Here is a 22,086-nt window from a genome sequence, read left to right on the forward strand (position 1 = left end):
GAAATAATAGGATAGCCATGGCCGATCTATCTCTGTATAACACTAATGTCATGTCTGAACATGTAGAAATAATGTTTCTTATTCAATTCATTATTTTTTTGACTGGAGGACCCTTAGCAGTAAGCAAGGTTTCCCTTTTTTGTAATCGATTGTAGCGGTCAGCTGAGTTCAATCACTGGTGTCCAGATAGCTCTGTTGGTAGAGCACCTGACTAGAGATTCAGGGGGTCCGGGTTTGAATCCTGATCTGGTTCATTGCATTTTCTCCCTACCTGTTACATTTGGTGCTGTAGATCAGCCCCTGGAACTGACAGGTGAAAATGCCTGCCAGGGGATAAAGATCCTGCATTGATATCTTGAAGGGGTGAAAACATTTAAGGAGGGAGGAATGTAGTGGTCATTGGGTTCAATCGCTGGTGGCCAGATAGCTCAGTTGGTAGAGCACCTGACTGGAGATTCATGGGACCTGGGTTCGAATTCCAGTCAGGTTCATTACATTTTCTCCCTAACTGTTACAAAATTGATGAAAAGCAGAATTATCTCTTTTTCAATATGATAAAGAAAATAATTCTATTCTTAGAATGAATTACGAGAAACTATATGAAGAACATCGACAGTAAGTTAATAATGTCTGTAACGGGTGTAAACAATGTTCTGTGTATAAGTATGGTCCTGTCAGTATGGATTTGTGACATATTGCTTGTAATAATTGTACTGTTAAGTCACTAAATTTAGGAGGGGAATGCTATAGTGAGTAGTTGTAGCTTGTCTTGAAATGTTAACAGACATTATTGTATATATTGATTAACACAAGAAGAGGTGATGGGTTTAATAAATGGTTATCAGTGGTGTGTGTAATGCATTAACCAAAACATCACCTGCATATATGAACATTGATTAAACTGAATGTGCACATGTATAATGATGATCTGTTGGTGTGCAGTATGTTTGTATTACATGGTATATAATGTGATGTAGGCAATAAATTTGTTTTTGGATCAATAGTAAGTATTAACAACGGTATTTATATGTTACATCAGTGAATTCAAATTCACAAAATTGTTATAATTGAGTATTGTGTTGATTGGACACACTGTCACACACATATATATACATATATTACTGTCACACACACATATATATACATATATTACTGTCACACACATATATATATACATATATTACTGTCACACACATATATATACATATATTACTGTCACACACATATATATACATATATTACTGTCACACACACATATATACATATATTACTGTCACACACACATATATATACATATATTACTGTCACACACATATATATATATATACATATATTACTGTCACACACATATATATACATATATTACTGTCACACACATATATATACATATATTACTGTCACACACATATATATACATATATTACTGTCACACACACATATATACATATATTACTGTCACACACATATATATATACATATATTACTGTCACACACATATATATACATATATTACTGTCACACACATATATATACATATATTACTGTCACACACACATATATATATAGATATATTACTGTCACACACATATATATATACATATATTACTGTCACACACATATATATACATATATTACTGTCACACACACATATATATATAGATATATTACTGTCACACACACATATATATATATATATATATATATACGTATATTACTGTCACACACATATATATATACATATATTACTGTCACACACATATATATATACATATATTACTGTCACACACACATATATATACATATATTACTGTCACACACACATATATATATAGATATATTACTGTCACACACACATATATACATATATTATATGATTAAGAAATATGTATTTTCTGTATAATGTTGCCTGTAAGTGATTTATTGTAAGAGCTTGACTTCACTAGAACAGTCAGATGGACAGACACAGAATAAAACGTGTGTGTCGATCATACTGTGCCGGTGACATGATTGTGTATTGTACACCTAAGATATAACACCCTGTCCTTTACTTGTAACAGCCTCTGCCGAAGGTGTCACTAAAATACCGTAACAATGCCACGCCGGGGAGCTGGTTTGCTCGAGACAACACTGCTAACTTCCTGAACTGGTGCAAGGCCTATGGAATGGCTGATGACCAGATGTTTGAAACAGAGTATTTAGGTAAGAATTCTATTATGAATTAAATGGTCATGGACTTGTTATTAATTAACATAGAATTATAGAAATTGTTTACGTTTACAAGTCCGGAAAACAGCCTGCTTACAGCCACATTTGTTTATATACATCTTGTACATGAATTTTAACAGACATGGATTCTCATCTTGATGTCTGTAGTTTTATGAGAAATACTTTTGATTCGATGAGGCTCTGGGACAAAAAAAAAAACCCCAAACCCTTTATAGATGAGATCACTTTTGATCCAAGTCTTACTTTTATAAAAGGAACATAGAGTGAGAAAGTTGGACTTTGATAAAAAAAAAAAAAAAGATCATCCAATTTTTTTTTACCCCAGAGCCTGACTCTTGATGACAATTAATATACAATCATTATAGATCATGTAATTATTAAATGTTAGTCTCCTAAATACCATATACAAGTAACTCTGTACCTATGGTGAAATACTTAATCTTTTCAGTATCACACACTGGGGAGAAGTCGGTGTTGATGACCATCCTTGAGTTGGCCAGAATTGGCTACAAGTTTGGTCTGGATCCTCCTAATCTGATCCGAATGGAGAAAGAAATCGAGAAGGAGGAAGAGGTCGTAGAGGTCAAACCACAGAAACCTACAGGTCTCGATGCTGAGGTAATCCCCATAGCAACCACCGAAAATGTATTTGACCTTGACGCAGAGGTGAGGGTTAATTTGCCTGCAGACCTAGTGCTAGAGTAGAGGGCTGTCAGTATGGCTGTGGTATGGTGTGAAGGGAGGGAACTCTGTAATGTGGAAGTCTTAACAATATAGCGAGTCTGTATGGGAACCATATTGAATTAGATTAAAGAGACATGTGGTATTATCAGGACCAGCAATGACATTTGGATCAAAGTGTGGTGTGCTGTACAAATATGGGTCAAAATAGTTTATTTAAGTACTATGGGATGAATTAAGAGTGCAAGACAATTTTAGAGTTATCTCTCTTGACTCCAGTGGACTTTTTCAATCTGTACCAAAAAAGAGATTCAGAAACGAAAATTTAAAGTAATCTCCTTTAAGTTTTTTCCCGAACTTTCTGAGGTCCAATGTTCATGCATTCAAATTTCTTTCTATGTACTTGATCTGAAAATGTTGTCACAATGGACCTCAGAAACAGTCTGCAGTGAGTAACTGTAATCATCCACAAAACAGGTCTGAATCCCATTACACGACCAGGAGTCTGAACTAAATCAACTGCATTGTGAAACCAGAGTAACTGTTTACGTTATGAATTGTCATTTTTCAGGACACGGTGAGTGCATGATGGGATGTATGGTACACATGTAATTATTGAAAAGTCTAATGCTCTCGTATTTATCAAATATATTTTAACATAATATTCAGGAAAACACACAAAGCAACATGGTAAAATGATTTGCATGCAATAGATTTTATTTAATCAGTATGATCTAATGGTTTGTTTGTACATTTGTGTACTTCAAGATAAAACAATGCATGGGTTGTTACCATTATAGGATTAGCATTTACTAAGACTACCATTTTACAAAAAAAAAGCTTTGATGAATTTTTTGCTCAAAGGAAACTTTTATCACTGATAGCCAGGATTAATTGCTATGAGGATTTGTATGGGAAAAGTAAAAATCTTATGTGCTTGACTAACCAGATTCTGATAGTTATTGAGATTGAAAAAAAAAACAACCCACAACTAAATGACTTAATAATATACTTCTCATGTAGCTAAAGCACACGTTGGCTTAAAGAAAATGTCAATACATGTACTGTAATTGTATAATATGATGACTTTTTGACTATTTACTAGGGAGAGAGGTGTCGTATGAATACTGTTATCTCTTGAACAAGTCAATGATAAACAAATAATTTGAAAGATGTCATAATGGCAAATGGATGATGAGAATGGTGTCACAATGGCAGACGACGTGACACTGACGTAAATAAATCCCAGTGTACACTGCTTTTCCCTATTTTGTATATTAGGGTACACAATGACACTAAATACTTTAATTCTATGATGACGACATCAATAAAATCTTGTGTGTAATTTTATGGTGAATATAATTGGTATATTGTGTTTTATGAATAAGTGATATGTTTTAATTAGCCCATGAAGACACTGGAAATTTTAGTCATTAAGAAAAGTTGCTGTGTATAAATAATTCGTTTGACTCTTTATTTGAAATGGAGAAACAACAGTAAGCATTTTGTGCATAACAAGTGAATGAGTTATTTCATATGATAGATTATACTCAGAACTGTACGTTTTTAATCTATTGATGGTAATTTTGTGAATTCATTCAATCTTTACGTGAACAGGTGAGGAGAATTGCGTTTCTGTGCAAGTGTCATGATCACGTGAAGAAGTTAGGGGAAGGCAAATACCTCATCTTTGGAAAAGTGGTTCAAATACGGGTAAGTACTTTTATTTTTAATGGTAAGTGGTTCAGATCAGGGTAAGGACTGATAAACAGTTATTTTTAATGGCAAGTGGTTCAAATCAGAGTAAGGACTGATAAACAGTTATTTTTAATGGTAAGTGGTTCAAATCAGAGTAAGAAATGACAAATTATTGTTACTGTTTGTGAAGTGATTTTCGTCTCAGATTTTTACAAACTCGATGGCAAGGCTTGCAAATAAAGAAAAATAAAACTCAAGATAAAAGAGTTCTATATGAATTTGCTGTTAATATGATGCTTGTTAAAATTGTCAGTATTTCATTATATACTCTGTAAAAATACTTTAATACATTGTATAATGTTTGTAAATGTTTGCATTTTTTTGCCTGTATTATTTAGATGTAATCTGGGAAAAAAAACCAGTGCAGCTGATCACTGATTTGAAATATTTTTTCTTTCACCTTTTGAAGTTTCTGAAGAATCGACACCTTATGGTGCGTGTGGGTGGAGGCTGGGACACTCTAGAGAATTACCTGATTCACCATCGGCCAGTACAGGTGTTCGAACACAAAAGACTGATCGTGGGGGAACCCCCTGATATCGGCAACAAGTACCTGTACTTCAAATCAAAGTATAAGTCCCACGCTCAGGTTGCTAGTGAACAGAATGGGCATGCCCACTGAGGGATGGAAGATGGATATTATTTATGACTAGTGAACAGAATGGGCATGCCCACTGAGGGGTGGATGATGGATATTATTTATGACTGTTTAGGTGAGACTCTCAGACAGAACTGGTATTTACTCTGAACTCATCGTCTGGAGACTACACCTGGAGGACCCTGGGAAAAATGTGCTCACTTTTGTTTATGCATGAAGGCTCATTTGTTTACATTGCTACATGCATGTTCTATATATATATATATATATATATATATATGTTTACCAGGTTCTCTGGTTGTATTTTGTATTCTGGGTTGTTCATATGCAGAGGTTGTGAAGATTGTTTTATGATAACCTCTTTTGGTTATAATGTTACAGCGAGGACTTATCCTATCGGTTTATGATAACCTCTTTTGGTTATAATGTTACAGCGAGGACTTATCCTATCGGTTTATGATAACCTCTTTTGGTTATAATGTTACAGGAAGGACTTATCCTATCGTTTATGATAACCTCTTTTGGTTATGTTGTATTGTTGCACATAAAGAATGTATTTTATCACAATAGTATAATTTTGTATTTACTTTAATGTTTTGTGAGATATTGAAAGCATTCTTTTGTCTTATTGTAATACATGAATTAGATTGGCATTTATATTATTCTGCAAGTCAACATGTTTATCATTTTTGTGTTCTAAAATATGAGTGCATTCTTAGAAATGAAATTTTAATTTCCCATCACATTTAAGGTGCTCAATATTCCTTGAAATTTTATTATTTTATGGGGGGGGGGGGGGGGGGGGGGGGGGGGGGGTTGTTACATGCTATATACAGTAAAACTTGCTTTAAATAAAGAATTCCATGGGACATCAACATTTTCATTAACTTCCTTAAAACAATGATAAATCATATCCCAACTCACTTTATTTATATCATATAGAATGAGTAGGAATTACCTCCAGTCCTTAAATATGTTGATAAAGAATTTAAAGAACATATGTTTTCTTTTTCAGAAAGAGAATGTTTGATATTTGGAAAAAGAATTTATTTGTGTTGATACAGTGCCAATATCATAGACGTAGATACCTGATTAATTTACAGTAATTGGAATTTTAACTCCAGCACCATCAGCTTACACAAATTCATTTCCCTGAAAACAAGTCATTTTAATTTTGTTTGTAACATACAATTTGATTGGCTGACCGACATACTTTGAATTAATCTTCAAGAACAGAAAATGATCATTTAGGAAGTATTATGAGACACAATTAACTCTTGAAATTTTCATTTCAAATTCATTGTAAAATATAACTAAATGCTTATTTATTAATCATGCTAGTATAAGGAATGAGTTTTAAAAGCAATGAATATCAACAACATGATGCAGATTAAGCTTTTGATAAATTGCTTCACAGTCTATCAGGGTAACTTGTACCGAGTAACATTACAACAGTCACTTTGCTCTTGAATTTATTTCATTAAAGAAATCATAGTACTCTGATATTGATATTGTAAGAAATAAATATTACTGCATTACAACAGAGAATGCCTAGTCACCAAGTTCCTTAACAGCCAGGTTCTCTTGTAAATGCTTACTTGTATGAAGGATAATGACAGGATTTTTAAACTATTCATTATAATCAAGATCTCTCTATATCCAAGTCCCTTGTATAGGAGTTTCACTGTATGTGTTCAAATTGTTACTAATCTTGAATGGAGTGAAACAATTACAACAATATTGAATGGCAGTAAAAACTATATTTACACCAGATTATTGGACATAAACACTGCTGATTTTTTATTACTGGGCAGGAAAGGTCATGCCACTGTGTTATGGTGTACACGGTTAAGAAACATTAAATCTCTCAAATGTATATTATCTGTAAATAATCTATTTCAAAAACAACTTGACACACTGCCTGGAACATACATTGTACCAACAGAAATATCTTTTACTCGTATTTGAATATACCTTTCTGTGGCAACTATTAAGAATGGAAATGCATTATGTAAACTAGCAACAGTGTGGAACTTAATGAATTAATCAATAGTTTACCGAGTCAGTCAATAATTTACCGAGTCAGTCAATAATTTACCGAATCAGTCAATAATTTACTGAATCGGTCAATAATTTACTGAGTCAGTCAATAATTTACTGAGTCATTCAATAACTTACTGAGTTAGTCAATAATTTACTGAGTCATTCAATAATTTTCTTGAGTCAGTTAATGATTTACTGAAATGTGATTATATAGAATAAATAGCAAGTAAAATGGTATGGGGAAAAAATTCCAAATCTTAGATAATTAACAGTATTAAGGATGCATGTGGGTCTTTTTTTTTTTTTTATACCTGTATTGTATAATTTGTCGGAGGTTGTAAAAGTGGATGGATCAAAGCTGATGTACCATTTCACATTGTAGTACATGTATTGTTTAAATTTTATGCTGTTAAAAGTGTTATCTCTTTTTTTAATCAAACTTGTTACTGTTGCAACATTCCATTTTTTGTATTGCACACTACTCATTATAGATATATATACTAAGTTATGCAGACCGTCCATTTTTAATCAGTTTCGTTGAGTGTTTGAATCAGTATTCAATATTTTATTAAATGAGAGATTTTTCTGTATCAAGTGTACATTAAAAATGTGCTGAAATCAAGAGTTTAATAAAACTGTTTTTGAAGGGTATCATCTGTGCCATTTTTGATTAATGGAATGATTTGAATTGAATTTAAAAAGTTCAATTCATGTTTGAAAATAATATCAATGAGTTATCCTATTTCTATTGACTGGATATTGCAGTTTTGTTCCAATAAGTTGTAATGTATTGATTTGAAAGTGAACAGGACACTTTCTATTCTGTAAGACTTCGAAATAGAATATTTCTGTTTGTTAATTTAAGGCCAAGTAAAATTAATTAGTAGATTATCATTCCCGCCCGCCCTTCGAAAATTGCCCCGCCCCGATTTTTTTTTATTTTTCAAAATTACGATTTCGGGATATTTTTATGTCTAGTCCGGTATCGTAATCGTACTTCGTTTCACTTTGCCTTTTAGAAACCCAAATAAACATGTAATTATGATTTATAAAGCCTTTTCTCAATGAGAGAAGGCATTTTCGAGGTCAAGAATATCATGGCAAAAAATAAAAAATAAAATCCTCCCACCCGCCCCATTTTTTTGTGAAGTTTGAATGATAATCTACTAATTAATTTTACTTGGCCTAACAGTCTTTAAAGGAAAAGATCAAAGGATGGTGGTTAGAAATATTTCTAACCATTGGTTCAGATTTTTAAAAAAGTCATGTCTCATATAGTTTCTGACAGTTTAATAAATTCTAATGGACAACAAATGTGTAAGCTAGTCTTCTGAAATTAATATTGTAGAAGACAGTATAAGAGGGAACTTATACTGCCTCGCTAGAGAGCTAGCTTTTCTAGTGATGTGGTAGAGTGTCTCTCTCTTGATCACGAAAGTTGAGCAACAGCGAGTGTGATCAGCACTTGGCTGGGTGACCGCTACACGTTACACTATTTAGTGATTGCAGGAATTATCCTGTGGTGGGATCTTTGTTCATATTTGATTTTTGGTAATTGTCAGGTGATGGGTTTATGTTAAGAGTTTGGTTGTCAGGTGGTGAGTGTATGTTAGGAGTTTGGTAATTGTCAGGTGGTGGGTTTATGTTGGGAGTTTGTCAGATGATGGGTGTATGTTAGGAGTTTGTCAGGTGGTGGGTGTATGAAAGGAGTTTGTCAGGTGATGGGTGCATGTTAGGAGTTTGTCAGGTGGTGAGTGTATGTTTGGAGTTTCTCAGGTGGTGGGTTTATGTTAGGAGTTTGTCAGGTGGTGGGTGTATGTTAGGAGTTTGACAGGTGGTGGGTGTATGTTAGGAGTTTGTCAGGTGGTGGGTGTATGTAAGGAGTTTGTCAGGTGATGGGTGCATGTTAGGAGTTTGTCAGGTGGTGAGTGTATGTTTGGAGTTTGTCAGGTGGTGGGTTTATGTTAGGAGTTTGTCAGGTGGTGGGTGTATGTTAGGAGTTTGACAGGTGGTGGGTGTATGTTAGGAGTTTGTCAGGTGGTGGGTGTATGTAAGGAGTTTGTCAGGTGATGGGTGCATGTTAGGAGTTTGTCAGGTGGTGAGTGTATGTTTGGAGTTTGTCAGGTGGTGGGTTATGTCAGGAGTTTGACAGGTGGTGGGTGTATGTTAGGAGTTTGACAGGTGATGGGTGTATGTTAGGAGTTTGTCAGGTGGTGGGTGTATGTTAGGAGTTTGGTAATTGTCAGGTGGTGGGTTTATGTTAGGAGTTTGACAGGTGGTGGGTTTATGTTAGGAGTTTGTCAGGTGGTGAGTCTATGAAAAAGTGAAGATAACAAAGAGTGATCATTCTTATAAATCCTATTAAAGAATACAAAATTAAGAGTTGGTCAAATGTGGACCCCTGGACATACCAGAGGTGGGATCAGTAAACATCCCCTGTCAATTGCTCACACCCGTCGTGGGTTCCATGTCTCGATTAGGTAAACAGAGTAATCAGTAGTCAAATCGGTATATAAAGAACAGTAACAATTGGTATAAAACATGTTGGGCAGCATCTGACCCAGTGATAGCTTAGATTTGCATTATAACAACCTTAGAATTTGCAAAAATGCTGATTTTAAACGAGACTGTTGAAACCCCTGTAACATCAACTTATTTGTCAGTAACTTGATTTAAAAATTGATCATATGCAGAAGCTTTCATGTATTTAATCAATATTGAGAGACATACAAACCAAATGGGGTGATAATGGAATACTTCTACACAAATATGGGAAGTTGGTGATGGAGAAGCTGAAGCAAACTCGTTTGTCATAAAGTTGTGTTCTTAGTTTGCTGTTGACATCTATGGTCAATAAAATATCAAAATATGATTCAGAAATTAGTGGCATCTTTTTATTTCATTTTCACTGGGATATGCTGAATCAACAGGTGAATGAAAAGTAAGTATTCTTAATCGGTAAAACATCAATATACATAAATGTCAAGTTGAATGCTACAGCAAAATATTTTTTGTCATGTAGAAGTTTTTTCAATAAATCCTGCCTCATAGATATAGAAAAAGAGGTCGGCTAATAATGGAGCACAGGTTGTACCCATGAGAATTCCAAAAGACAGTTGGAAGACCTGATAGCTAAAGACTAGGGACTCCAGCATCTTTCCAATAACGACTTCAGAGTAATAATAGAATCAGAGTGGTGTTTAACACAGTAATTGTGTTAATATTTGTTAACATGTACAAGTAGGCCTATATGTTGGGAGTTTGGTAATAACCTGTTAGTGGGCCTCTGTTAGCAAATTTTTCATTGCCAGTTGGTGGATCTATGATGGAAATTTGGCAAAAGGCAGGTGGTGGCACTATATTCATAGTTTGGTGACACTATATTCAGAGTTTGATGACACTATATTCAGAGTTTGATGACACTATGTTCATAGTTTGGTAGATGGAGCAATCGTCAGGTGGTGACACTATATTCAAAGTTTGATATATGGACCAACTGCCAGGTGGTACCATGAGTCTTAGCTGCATAACTGTAGCTCTCTGAAAAAATATTGGGACAGATCAGAGAGCTACAGATCCACCCCTTGTAAAAACCTTCGATTTACGGCGCACAAAAACATGCGCACGGTTGAGACCTTATATCGCTATATTGTTGCATTGCTGTCTATGTTGAAAGCTTTTCTACTTCAGTCAAGAGGGCTCCTTTACTTAGTCTTAGGATTGCCTGAAAAAATACATGTATTATAGTTAACTCTATTACATATCACATGTGTAAGATGGACTGTGTTATAACTTGGTATGTCATCATAACCACTGCATACACAGAGATTTCATTGCATGTATCGTTATGTACTAGAGTGTTCGATCCGTTTTCTTAATTCTGGTCATGTCTAACATGGAACTTTCACACACTATGGAAACCAGTCTTCTTGTCAAATCACGTCCACATGTAACTTCGCACCTGTTCCATCGCGCCTGAAGTTTACAAGGTAGATGTAATAATAATTGATTTGATTGTCCTCATAAGCATTTTGAATGTTTACTTGGAACCCGGGACAAATTTGGTTTTTATTTTTTGTTGTTGTTTGGTATCGCAGCTTGCCAATATATCCACATGAATTAAAGGTGAAATACTTGCACTCACAAATATACCTATGCTTCAATGTACGTAATAATCCACAGAGATTATCCCAGAATTCTATTGTTTATATACTCCCATAACGTCCTTAGAGATGTGTCTGCAATATCCTGAATTCATAGATAGTATTGAAAATACACATATTCTAAGTTCGAAAAAAAATAATCATTCAATACGGTGCCGGTATTTTATTTACTCGGTAGCGGTATTTTGTCATTTAATAAGGTGCCCGGTATTTACTCAGTCAATATGACATGGTATTTTGTTATTCAATATGGTTCCAGTATTTACTCAGTCAATATGGTACCGGTATTTGTCAGTCATGCTGGTATTTGCTAAGTCAATATGGTGCCTGTATTTTGTCATTCAATATAGTGCCAGTATTTTGTCAATCAATATGGTGCCGGTATTTACTCGGTCTATATGGTGCTGGTATTTTGTCATTCAATATGGTGCCAGTCTTTGCTCATTCAATATAGATCCAGTATTTTGTCATTCAATATGGTGCCGATATTTACTCAGTCTATATGGTGCTGGTATTTTGTCATTTAATATGGTGACAGTATTTCGTCATTCAATATGGTGCCAGTCTTTGCTCATTCAATATAGTTCCAGTATTTTGTCATTCAATATGGTGCCGGTATTTACTCAGTCTATATGGTGCCAGTACATGTATTTACTCAGTCAATATGGTGCCGGTAAGTCAGTCAATATGATGCCAGTATTTTGTCATTCGATATGGTGCCAGTATTTACTAAGTCAATATGGTGGCGATATTTTGTCAGTCAATATGGCGCCGGTATTTACTCAGTCAATATGGTACCAGTCTTTGCTCAGTCAATATGGTGCCGGTATTTTGTCATTCAATATGGTGCCGATATTTTGTCCTTCAAAATGGTGCCGATATTTCTCATAAAACATGGTGCCGGTATTTTGTCATAAAATATGGTGCCGGTGTTGTAGAGTGAGCCTTCCCCCATAATGAGACTTCTCCCCGGAAGCCTAGTTCTAGAATGAGCCTTCCCCGTGGGGGAAGGCTCACTCTAGAGCAGAATAACCCCCGGGGAAGTCTCACTCTAGAGCCAGACTTCCCCGTGGGAAGACCTACTCTATCACTAGTTGTAGATTCAAACTTCCCCCATAGTAGGACTTCCCCCTTCATTTATTCCTGGTAAACTACTATCACTTTATGGAGATCGTTTAGATACCAAGACCTTTTTTCAGCAGGGCATTAAATTAAACTCAAGAGAAGAAAACGGTGAATAAAACACATTGGAAGAAAGAGAGAGAGAGAGAGAACTTGGGGGGGGGGGACTTCCGGGGGGAGGGAGGGAGGCTTACTCTAGAGCCAGACAGGCTAACTCTAGAGCCAGACTTCCGGGGGGAAGTCTCACTATGGGGGGAAATTCTGGCTCTATAACACCGGTATTTACTCGGTCAGTATGGCGCCAGTATTTTTACCTGCTTGAGATCCTCCCATTTTAAGATAAAATCTTCGATATCAAGATCAAATTCTATCATCTGAATAATACGATTTCTATGAATTCGGATTCTCTCAACATCATCTGTTTCTTTCTTTTGGCCAATCTGCGGTTCTCTACCCCATCCATTACTAGGAGGGTCAAGATCTTCTGCGTAATTTCTTAGAAAGTGGTACATGGTCGATATTCCAAATAAACTCAAGTCAACATCTTTTCCTCTACCTAAAAAAAATGGAAAGGTATCGAACGATGGCTATTTTGGTGCAGAAGAAAACAGACAAATGAATAACAGGCATAAAATGAAAGAAAGCAAAGGTGAGCAAGCTCACATACCCCACGCTCCAACATTGCTTGACAATGCCTCACATAATGAATGGCAATGCTATGCATTACTGCAAGAGTAGGACAGACGGGCTCAAAATTCTAATAAGTTCAATAGTGTCATAACCCCCACAAAAATTATTGAATCAGAATTTCCTGGGAATATGCACATCTACACAGTGTGTCCTTATTAACTACACAGTTTCACGACATTCTGTTGAGCAGTCTCAGAGGATTTGCGCTGACAAAACAAGGGACTGACAGACTGATGGACGGGTCAAAAACATTATATCCTTCACAACTTCGTTGTGTGGGGTATAATACAAGTACACATGTACAATCTTGCAGTTCATGGACCGATTGAAAGTGAAAAGTTTAAGCGGGAGATGGAAAAAAAAACCAAGATAGGCTTAAAGAAGTAAAAACATCCATCCTTTGATATTTTCAAATGCATGAAAATGAATTCCTTTACAAGCATTTTTACAACTTTTATTTCGTTTAGGGATCAAAATAAGTCCTTCATTGAATCTCAGGTATTTTACATTACTGAGTTTGTTTCCAGGTTCCGTAAAGACTTTTTTGATATCAATAACTCATTGTTGAACCTTTGAATCCCATTTAGAATTTTCTCGTCTTCATTGGCAAGACATACTCACAGATCTGCCATGATTAGACTGGTCTGTTGAGAAATATACATATTAAACGGCATCAGTTACCTGGATAAAGTAAAGACAACTGCTCCGTTTGTAATTTCGAGGGTCCATTTTTAATTCGATGTTCGTTTTCTGACAATATGCTTTGCAGTTCATATGCTGGGAAAACTTCATTAAAGAACCTTTCTAGAGCATCTCTGGCAAGTTTGAGGAGTTTTACGAAACGCATAAATTCTTTTTCATTCATATCTACAACATAGACATCATTAGGAAGCTTTGTTTGATAATTAAATGTTGCTGTTGAAAATACTGCATACGTGTAATATTAAAAAAGATCTTTATCCAAATATTGAAATCCTTCAGACCTTCCCAGTTTTGAACATTGCAATATTCACAGTACATGTGAATGAAATACATACTTTTTGTCTGACCTTGAAAATTTTCCCTTGACAAATCGGTTTGGACACGGTCTGGAGTTGCACATGCCTGCCATATTGTAGATCTGCGAGAAAACACAGGTGGCTCCTCGCCAAATATGATGAGCATGATATGGACTAACCCCAGGAGGTCGCATTGGGGCTGAAATATTCAGACGATGGTACTCGTATTTAGATGCTACAGTATAAGTAATTGTAGGTAGTAGAATTGGTGGGTGTATACTACACATGTTGCTGGGTAGTAGCAGTAAGGGATAGGAATAGTTACACTGGTAGTGGTAGTACATGTACTTTATAAGTTTAGCATTACTAATGGTGTATGTCACTATGTTGGCAATTTAGAATACACTGGCTGCTTGCAAGAAATGCAATTTGTGGTATGTGTGTGTGCGTGCACGCGCGTGTGTGTGTGAGCATCCTTGACAGAAATAATTTTAATTTACAATCATTAAAAGCCTCAGGAATGGATGGTATGTGAAGAGTGGAATGGTATGTGAAGAGTGGAGAGTGGAATGGTATGTGAAGAGTGAGAAGGGATGGTATGTGAAGAGTGAAGAGTGGAATGGTATGTGAAGAGTGGGGAGTGGAGTGGTATGTGAAGAGTGGAATGGTATGTGAAGAGTGTGGAGTGGAATGGTATGTGAAGAGTGTGGAGTGGAATGGTATGTGAAGAGTGAAGAGTGGACTGGTATGTGAAAAGTGGGGGGTGGAATGGTATGTGAAGAGTGAGGAGTGGACTGGTATGTGGAGAGTGAGGAGTGATATGGTATAGACGGCCAGTGCCTGACACACTTACATACTCCCAATCTCTAAGATACGGTAAATTCACTCTCCCGTTGGAGTCTACAGCAGTACTGGTCCTGAGTTTCATTGTACTGGTAGGTTTTACATAGACCATGGGGGGCTGGTAAGGATGGGTGTCCAGAAGCCAGATCACGATAGGTATGTTGTAAACAGACCCTGTAATAATGAAAGCATCATATGTAACATATAATATGATAATATGACGGGGGTGGGTGGGTGTCAGTCATTTACTATGATTGACTCACTCAGATTATCCCCCTCCAAACTTCCTTTTCTTACATCGTGTGTGTGTGTGTGTGTGTGTGTGTGTGTGTGTGTGTGTGTGTGTGTGTGAGTAGTGTGGAAGGGGTGGGGGTGTTGTCAGTCTTCTACTCTGATTGACTGACTCTTTCGTTAATGACTATTAAGCTTACATTATTCTCATTTGAAAAAAATAGTGGGTGGGGTGGGGGTGGGAGGTCAGTCACCAATATATCTTTATTTGCATAACAAATATGATCATTACCAAAAAGTGTTGGGAAGGGGGGGGGGGAGGGGGTGATTGTACGTGCCTGATATAAATAATGGAATCATGCATGGTTAATTTCTGTATAATCGATTTCACGGATTATACTAATCACCTCATGCTTCAACTGTTTATACACCTAATTTAATAGTTCTTTAACTGTTACATTATGTATATCTAAAAAGATTGGAATAACTTTCCATTCAAATCAACCTCTTTGTGACGTAAGCCTTAGTTCCATTATTCGTTATAAGTGATCCAGTGGGGATCCGGGTTAGAAAAGGTCTTCGATACCTCTTGTTTGTCGTAAGAGGCGACTAAATGGGGCGGTCCTTCGGATGAGACCGTAAAAACCGAGGCCCCGTGTCACAGCAGGCGAAGCACGATAGAGATCCCTCCCTGCTCAATGGCCGTAAACGCCAAGCATAGACCTAATGCAGCCCTTCACCGACAGTGGTGACCTCTCCATATTTAAATGAAAGATTCTCAAAGGGGACGTTAAACAATATTCAATCAATCAATGATCCGTACTGCCAGGGGTTGTAGGATGATTACATATTTCAGGAAGCAATGACGTCAGATACTACTCACCTCTGTAAGATACCGGGATGGTGCCATCTAGTGTCAATAAATGCTGTCTCTTCCCATTTTCGAAATCTGGAATGAAAGTGAATAATGTACACAGAGCGGTATTTAATTTGTCAACAAGTATTGCAAAAACTGATACAATTAAATACTAAAAGCTTTATTATACAAGAAAATATTTATAATCATGTATGTAGTATATTTCAATGTAAATTAAACATAAGTATATGAGTGTTCTACAGAGAATTTATCGATATTAGAAAGAAGTTCGTGGTCAAGGCGAGCTCTATAGGTAGATCTAATGTAGCTTACATCCATTAATTGTGAACAGACATCATCCATCCATCCATCCATCCATCATATATATATATATATATATATATATATATATATATATATATATATATAATGGAATTCGTCTTCAATTTTTGATTCGTTCCACAAAACACCAAATCGTTCATTGTATGGAATACCAATCCATTTGCCAATCTCTACTAGAAGGTGGAGATTTGTGGAGCAAAATTTAAGAAGAATAGTTCTGATTTTTTAGACAATTTTATTATAAATGATATACAAAAGAATCAGACACATGTATTGACAACTTAGGCGGTCTCCACCATCTAACACCGGAATCCTAATCAAATGTCATAATCACAAAAGGTGTATTACAATGGCAATATACAAATTGTGAACTATACCAGAATCATGTTCATTTTATTGTATAACAAAGAAAATGCACCTACCATCATCACCGGGTAAGTCAACATTCGAACATGTATCTTATCGCATGTAGGCTTATCACATGTAGGCTTATCGCATGTAGGCTTATCACATGTATCTTATCACATGTAGGCTTATCGCATGTAGGCTTATCACATGTATCTTATCACATGTAGGCTTATCACATGTAGGCTTATCGCATGTAGGCTTATCGCATGTAGGCTTATCACATGTATCTTATCACATGTAGGCTTATCGCATGTAGGCTTATCGCATGTAGGCTTATCACATGTAGGCTTATCACATGTAGGCTTATCGCATGTAGGCTTATCACATGTAGGCTTATCACATGTATCTTATCACATGTAGGCTTATCGCATGTAGGCTTATCGCATGTAGGCTTATCGCATGTAGGCTCATCACATGTAGGCTTATCACATGTATCTTATCACATGTAGGCTTATCACATGTAGGCTTATCGCATGTAGGCTTATCACATGTAGGCTTATCACATGTAGGCTTATCACATGTAGGCTTATCGCATGTAGGCTTATCGCATGTAGGCTTATCACATGTAGGCTTATCACATGTAGGCTTATCACATGTCGGCTTATCACATGAAGGCTTATCACATGTAGACTTATCACATGTAGGCTTATCGCATGTAGGCTTATCACATGTATCTTATAACCTGTATCTTATAACATGTATCTTATCACATGTAGGTTTATCACATGTAGGCTTATCACATGTAGGCTTATCACATGTAGGCTTATCGCATGTAGGCTTATCACATGTAGGCTTATCACATGTATCTTATCACATGTAGGCTTATCGCATGTAGGCTTATCGCATGTAGGCTTATCACATGTAGGCTTATCACATGTAGGCTTATCACATGAAGGCTTATCACATGTAGACTTATCACATGTAGGCTTATCACATGTATCTTATCACATGTAGGCTTATCACATGTAGGCTTATCGCATGTAGGCTTATTACATGTAGGCTTATCACATGTAGGCTTATCACATGTAGACTTATCACATGAAGGCTTATCACATGTAGACTTATCACATGTATCTTATCACATGTAGGCTTATCGCATGTAGGCTTATCGCATGTAGGCTTATCGCATGTAGGCTTATCGCATGTAGGCTTATCACATGTAGGCTTATCACATGTAGGCTTATCACATGTATCTTATTACCTGTATCTTATAACATGTATCTTATCACATGTAGACTTATCACATGTAGGTTTATCACATGAAGGCTTATCACATGTAGGCTTATCACATGTAGGCTTATCACATGTAGGTTTATCACATGAAGGCTTATCACATGTAGACTTATCACATGTAGGTTTATCACATGTAGGCTTATCACATGTATCTTATCACATGTATATTATCACATGTATCTTATAACATGTATCTTATCACATGTATCTTATCACATGAAGGCTTATCACATGTAGGCTTATCACATGTAGACTTATCACATGAAGGCTTATCACATGTAGGCTTATCACATGTAGGCTTATCACATGTAGGCTTATCGCATGTAGGCTTATCGCATGTAGGCTTATCACATGTAGGCTTATCGCATGTAGGCTTATCGCATGTAGGCTTATCACATGTAGGCTTATCACATGTAGGCTTATCGCATGTAGGCTTATCGCATGTAGGCTTATCGCATGTAGGCTTATCGCATGTAGGCTTATCACATGTAGGCTTATCACATGTATCTTATCACATGTAGGCTTATCACATGTAGGCTTATCACATGTATCTTATCACATGTAGGCTTATCGCATGTAGGCTTATCACATGTATCTTATAACCTGTATCTTATCACATGTATCTTATAACATGTATCTTATCACATGTAGACTTATCACATGTAGGTTTATCACATGTAGACTTATCACATGTATCTTATAACATGTAGGCTTATCACATGTAGGCTTATCACATGTATCTTATCACATGTAGGCTTATAACATGTAGGCTTATCACAGGTATCTTATCATATGTATCTTATAACATGTAGGCTTATCACATGTATCTTATCATATGTAGGCTTATTACATGTAGGCTTATTACATGTAGGCTTATCATATGTATCTTATAACATGTATCTTATAACATGTAGGCTTATCACATGTAGGCTTATCACATATATCTTATCACAGGTGCTTGATTTTAACTGCAAAAGTCCAACTAACAAGTTTTGTTTTTCCTACAAGTTGATAATACATGAATCCCCAAACGAAGAAAATATGTTATCCATCTTTAAGGTGGATCGATCCTCATGTGACCTATCAATATTAATGGTTGTAAGTGGAAAAACTGTATTAATCTCCACCCAATTTAGTTATATTTAATTAATAACCAAAGAAAATGTGTATGTTGCCACATTTTTAAAGATGTCGGACATACAAAAAGCAGAAGTATGCATTAACATAAGAAAATCACACATTGTCGTTCTACGGAATAATTGAAAAAGATAAAAACTTGTTGAAATGACAAATTTTAAATGTCAGCAGTTTAAAACAATTGCCAATTCATAAATATGTGTAAATCGATTGTGGATATTGGGGAAAGCATGGATAATAGACATGCAGTAGAAGAAATACCAGCATAGGAGTTACCGCCCTTGACAGCATTTTTAAAACCATAAATGATTGATTATCTATGGAATATATGAACTTTTTCAATATCAATAGTTTACCAGATTTTTTATTTTCCACTCCCCTCTTCACAATACAGTGTGTTGCTTAATCATTACCATAGATAACTGCAGATCTGTAGCTCTCTAGGAAAATACTGGGTCAGACTATCTAAAGATCTCAGAGCTTGAAAAGATCTGCAGCTGTATCATAAAACAGACTATCTAGAGATCTCAGAGCTTGAACAGATCTGCAGCTGTATCATAAAACAGACTATCTAGAGATCTCAGAGCTTGAACAGATCTGCAGCTGTAACATAGATGCCTGTACCAAACAAACGTACATGTTTTTTAAAAGCATGACAATGTTTGTTTAAAGTTAATGATATCGTATTATTTCATTGTATCGTTATAAATAACATACAGTATGGCTCACGTCCAGGTCTCAAGTCTTTGAAATCGCTTACAGTGTTAACGACATCCGTTTTCGTTTCATTTGCATAGAAGTACTGAAAAAAAGTATAAACTATTAACATGATTAATGTATTCATTAAAGATCTAAAATGTTGGAGTTATACTTTGCTTACAAAATTAGCTATTTGTAATATTATTTATTTTTGAAGTTGGGGAAAAATTCAAGTCTACCAGGATTTTCTTTTCTTATACGTGTATATAGTATACTAAATCAGTGGCCGATTTAAGGGGGAGGGACAGTCGTGACCTCTTGTTTAGAAAAATGAATTACTTTTAATGGTAGAACTTATATTTTTCCAAAAACCCTTGCGTTATTTTATTAATTTCACCTTATCAAAAATGACAGAAAATAGCTAAAATGACTACATAGGAGACATATTTCAAGCCCTATAAAATTTGTAAAATCCGGGAGCTTCCGGAGACTTCGCCCCCTGGGCCTCCGCCCTGGACCCACTGGGAGCCTCAAGGCAGCCCCCAGCCTTACATAGTTGCGTCTCTCCTAACAGCAATTCCAGGATCCGCCCCTATACTAAATTATCCTTATTATATGGATTAATATGCGACTTTGTGCTTCCGGTGTAATTGATTTCAAAGATGTTTACTAAATATGTTTTTTAATAGAATGATACACATTCTATGCTGACGTAAATGTCAAATGAAACCGACCTTTAATCAAACGAAAGTACAAATGTAGAAGTGCGAACACGTCACACAGGTGAAAATAGATAATTATCTTCATTTCCCCTTAAAATCTTTAGTGAATACTGTATATATTTGTATTAGTATATCTAGTACTTTACCTGACTAGTTGCCCGAGAGATAACTTTATCAAGCCAACTTTCAGCCATTGTACTATAAAAGGGGATTTCCTATTTTCGGTTTAAAGTGGGTGTTATCTATAGATAGATAGATAATGACCGAACTGCTTTCTCTATCGGGCCGGGTAATTACATGTACCCATTTGTATAATGGGATTGTTTTTCCTTTCCAATATGCATTTGTATCAGTCGCTTGTAAATAACTGTACTTATAAAGTGAACATATTTATATACATAAATTACGTGCGATTTCATGACCGTTTGATAAATTGCAGCGCTCCTTTCACTCTTTCTAGATAGTGTGTGTTCTGGGCAGTTTATCATGAAATACGATGTACATGTATAGCGGATCACATAAATACTCTTTGAACTTCTCAGAAACAATGACTTTCTCTTTGATAGAATCTCTGAGGAACTTGTCAGTCAAGTTACGTCATCATTCCCCACGACAGCAGCACACGGAATACCACCACGTTTATTTTCGCCTCTGATGGAAAACACCGCGACTTCTTTAACGCCAAGGATTACATTAATTTCTTCGACAACGAATAGTGGAATTGTGGTTCCACAAATTTCCATTAGATCTGACATTCTGCTAAATATCTCAAGGGAACCGGAAGCATTAACACATCCGGAATCATTGGTTCTGTACTGACCAGCAGTGGACTTTTCATCGTCATTGATGTATCCTCTGAACCCCGCAAAAGTGTGAACCTGGATCTCGCCTACTCGACCCGAACACACGAGATTTCCATCTTCCCCAGCTACTCTTATTTCTATTCCAGAAAATGATGAGAGACCACCATAATGTATTCTGTGAGGATCCGGGTTGGAATAGGTCATAGGCGTAGCTTGGGTTCGAATATTACCGAGGCAGGGGGTCTGGGGGCGTAGCCCCCCAGAAGCTATAGACATTTTAACAACGTAAAAGGTGGTTTTTTTTTTGTTTTTTTTTTTTACCGAGGCAGCTGTCTCGGTTGCCTCAATGGAAGCTACGCCACTGTAGGTCTTCAGTACCCCTTGCTTGTCATAAGAGGCAACTATTCGGATGAGACCGCAAAAACCAAGACCCCGTGATGCAGCAGGTGCGGGACCCCGCTCAAACGTCGTAGGCGCCGAGCATAGGCCTAATTTTGCAGCCCTTCACCAGCAATGGTTACGTCTCCATATGA

The 22,086-nt window shown here is 36.2% G+C and overlaps 2 protein-coding genes across 6 annotated transcripts in view; one reads left to right on the forward strand and one right to left on the reverse strand.

The window, feature by feature from the left end:
- Positions 1-7,957, forward strand: part of LOC125675629 (growth arrest-specific protein 2-like) — a 17,478-nt gene extending 9,521 nt beyond the window's left edge. Inside the window, exons 4-7 of one of the 2 annotated variants that reach the window (XM_048913390.2) lie at positions 2,058-2,199; positions 2,675-2,892; positions 4,525-4,620; positions 5,075-7,957. In XM_048913390.2, coding sequence (XP_048769347.1) covers positions 2,058-2,199; positions 2,675-2,892; positions 4,525-4,620; positions 5,075-5,287 — 669 coding nt within the window. In that variant the 3' untranslated portion in view covers positions 5,288-7,957. The remainder of the gene's footprint in view (positions 1-2,057; positions 2,200-2,674; positions 2,893-4,524; positions 4,621-5,074) is intronic. The other variant, XM_048913392.2, reaches the window with a different exon arrangement.
- A 2,229-nt stretch (positions 7,958-10,186) lies between these two features.
- Positions 10,187-21,354, reverse strand: LOC125677038 (uncharacterized). Of its 4 annotated transcripts, none has more exons than XM_048914947.2 (8): positions 20,897-21,354; positions 20,047-20,131; positions 16,237-16,302; positions 15,133-15,296; positions 14,319-14,478; positions 13,963-14,148; positions 12,906-13,147; positions 10,187-11,030 (listed from the first exon to the last, which is right to left on the reverse strand). In XM_048914947.2, the coding sequence occupies exons 1-8, from the start codon at positions 20,942-20,944 to the stop codon at positions 10,971-10,973; spliced, it is 1,011 nt and encodes a 336-aa protein (XP_048770904.1). In that variant the 5' UTR covers positions 20,945-21,354; the 3' UTR covers positions 10,187-10,970. The 4 variants fall into 4 exon arrangements, with proteins under 4 accessions (XP_048770904.1, XP_048770903.1, XP_056015192.1 ...); XM_048914946.2 differs by having other exon boundaries at positions 10,187-11,554; XM_056159217.1 differs by having other exon boundaries at positions 14,331-14,478; positions 20,897-20,963.
- Positions 21,355-22,086: the final 732 nt, after the last annotated feature.

Source organism: Ostrea edulis, chromosome 3 (assembly GCF_947568905.1).
Source record: "Ostrea edulis chromosome 3, xbOstEdul1.1, whole genome shotgun sequence".
Classification (NCBI taxonomy): Eukaryota; Metazoa; Mollusca; class Bivalvia; order Ostreida; family Ostreidae; genus Ostrea; species Ostrea edulis.

What these genes read in the sequence shown, in the direction of transcription:
- LOC125677038 (XM_048914946.2), bottom strand. Translation starts at nt 20,944, where the DNA reads ATGGCTGAAAGTTGGCTTGATAAAGTTATCTCTCGGGCAACTAGTCAG. An exon ending in TCTCTCGGGCAACTAGTCAG is followed by an intron (nt 20,132 to 20,896) that starts GTAAAGTACTAG and finishes ACTTTTTTTCAG; the next exon opens with TACTTCTATGCAAATGAAAC. An exon ending in ACCTGGACGTGAGCCATACT is followed by an intron (nt 16,303 to 20,046) that starts GTATGTTATTTA and finishes CTTTCATTCCAG; the next exon opens with ATTTCGAAAATGGGAAGAGA.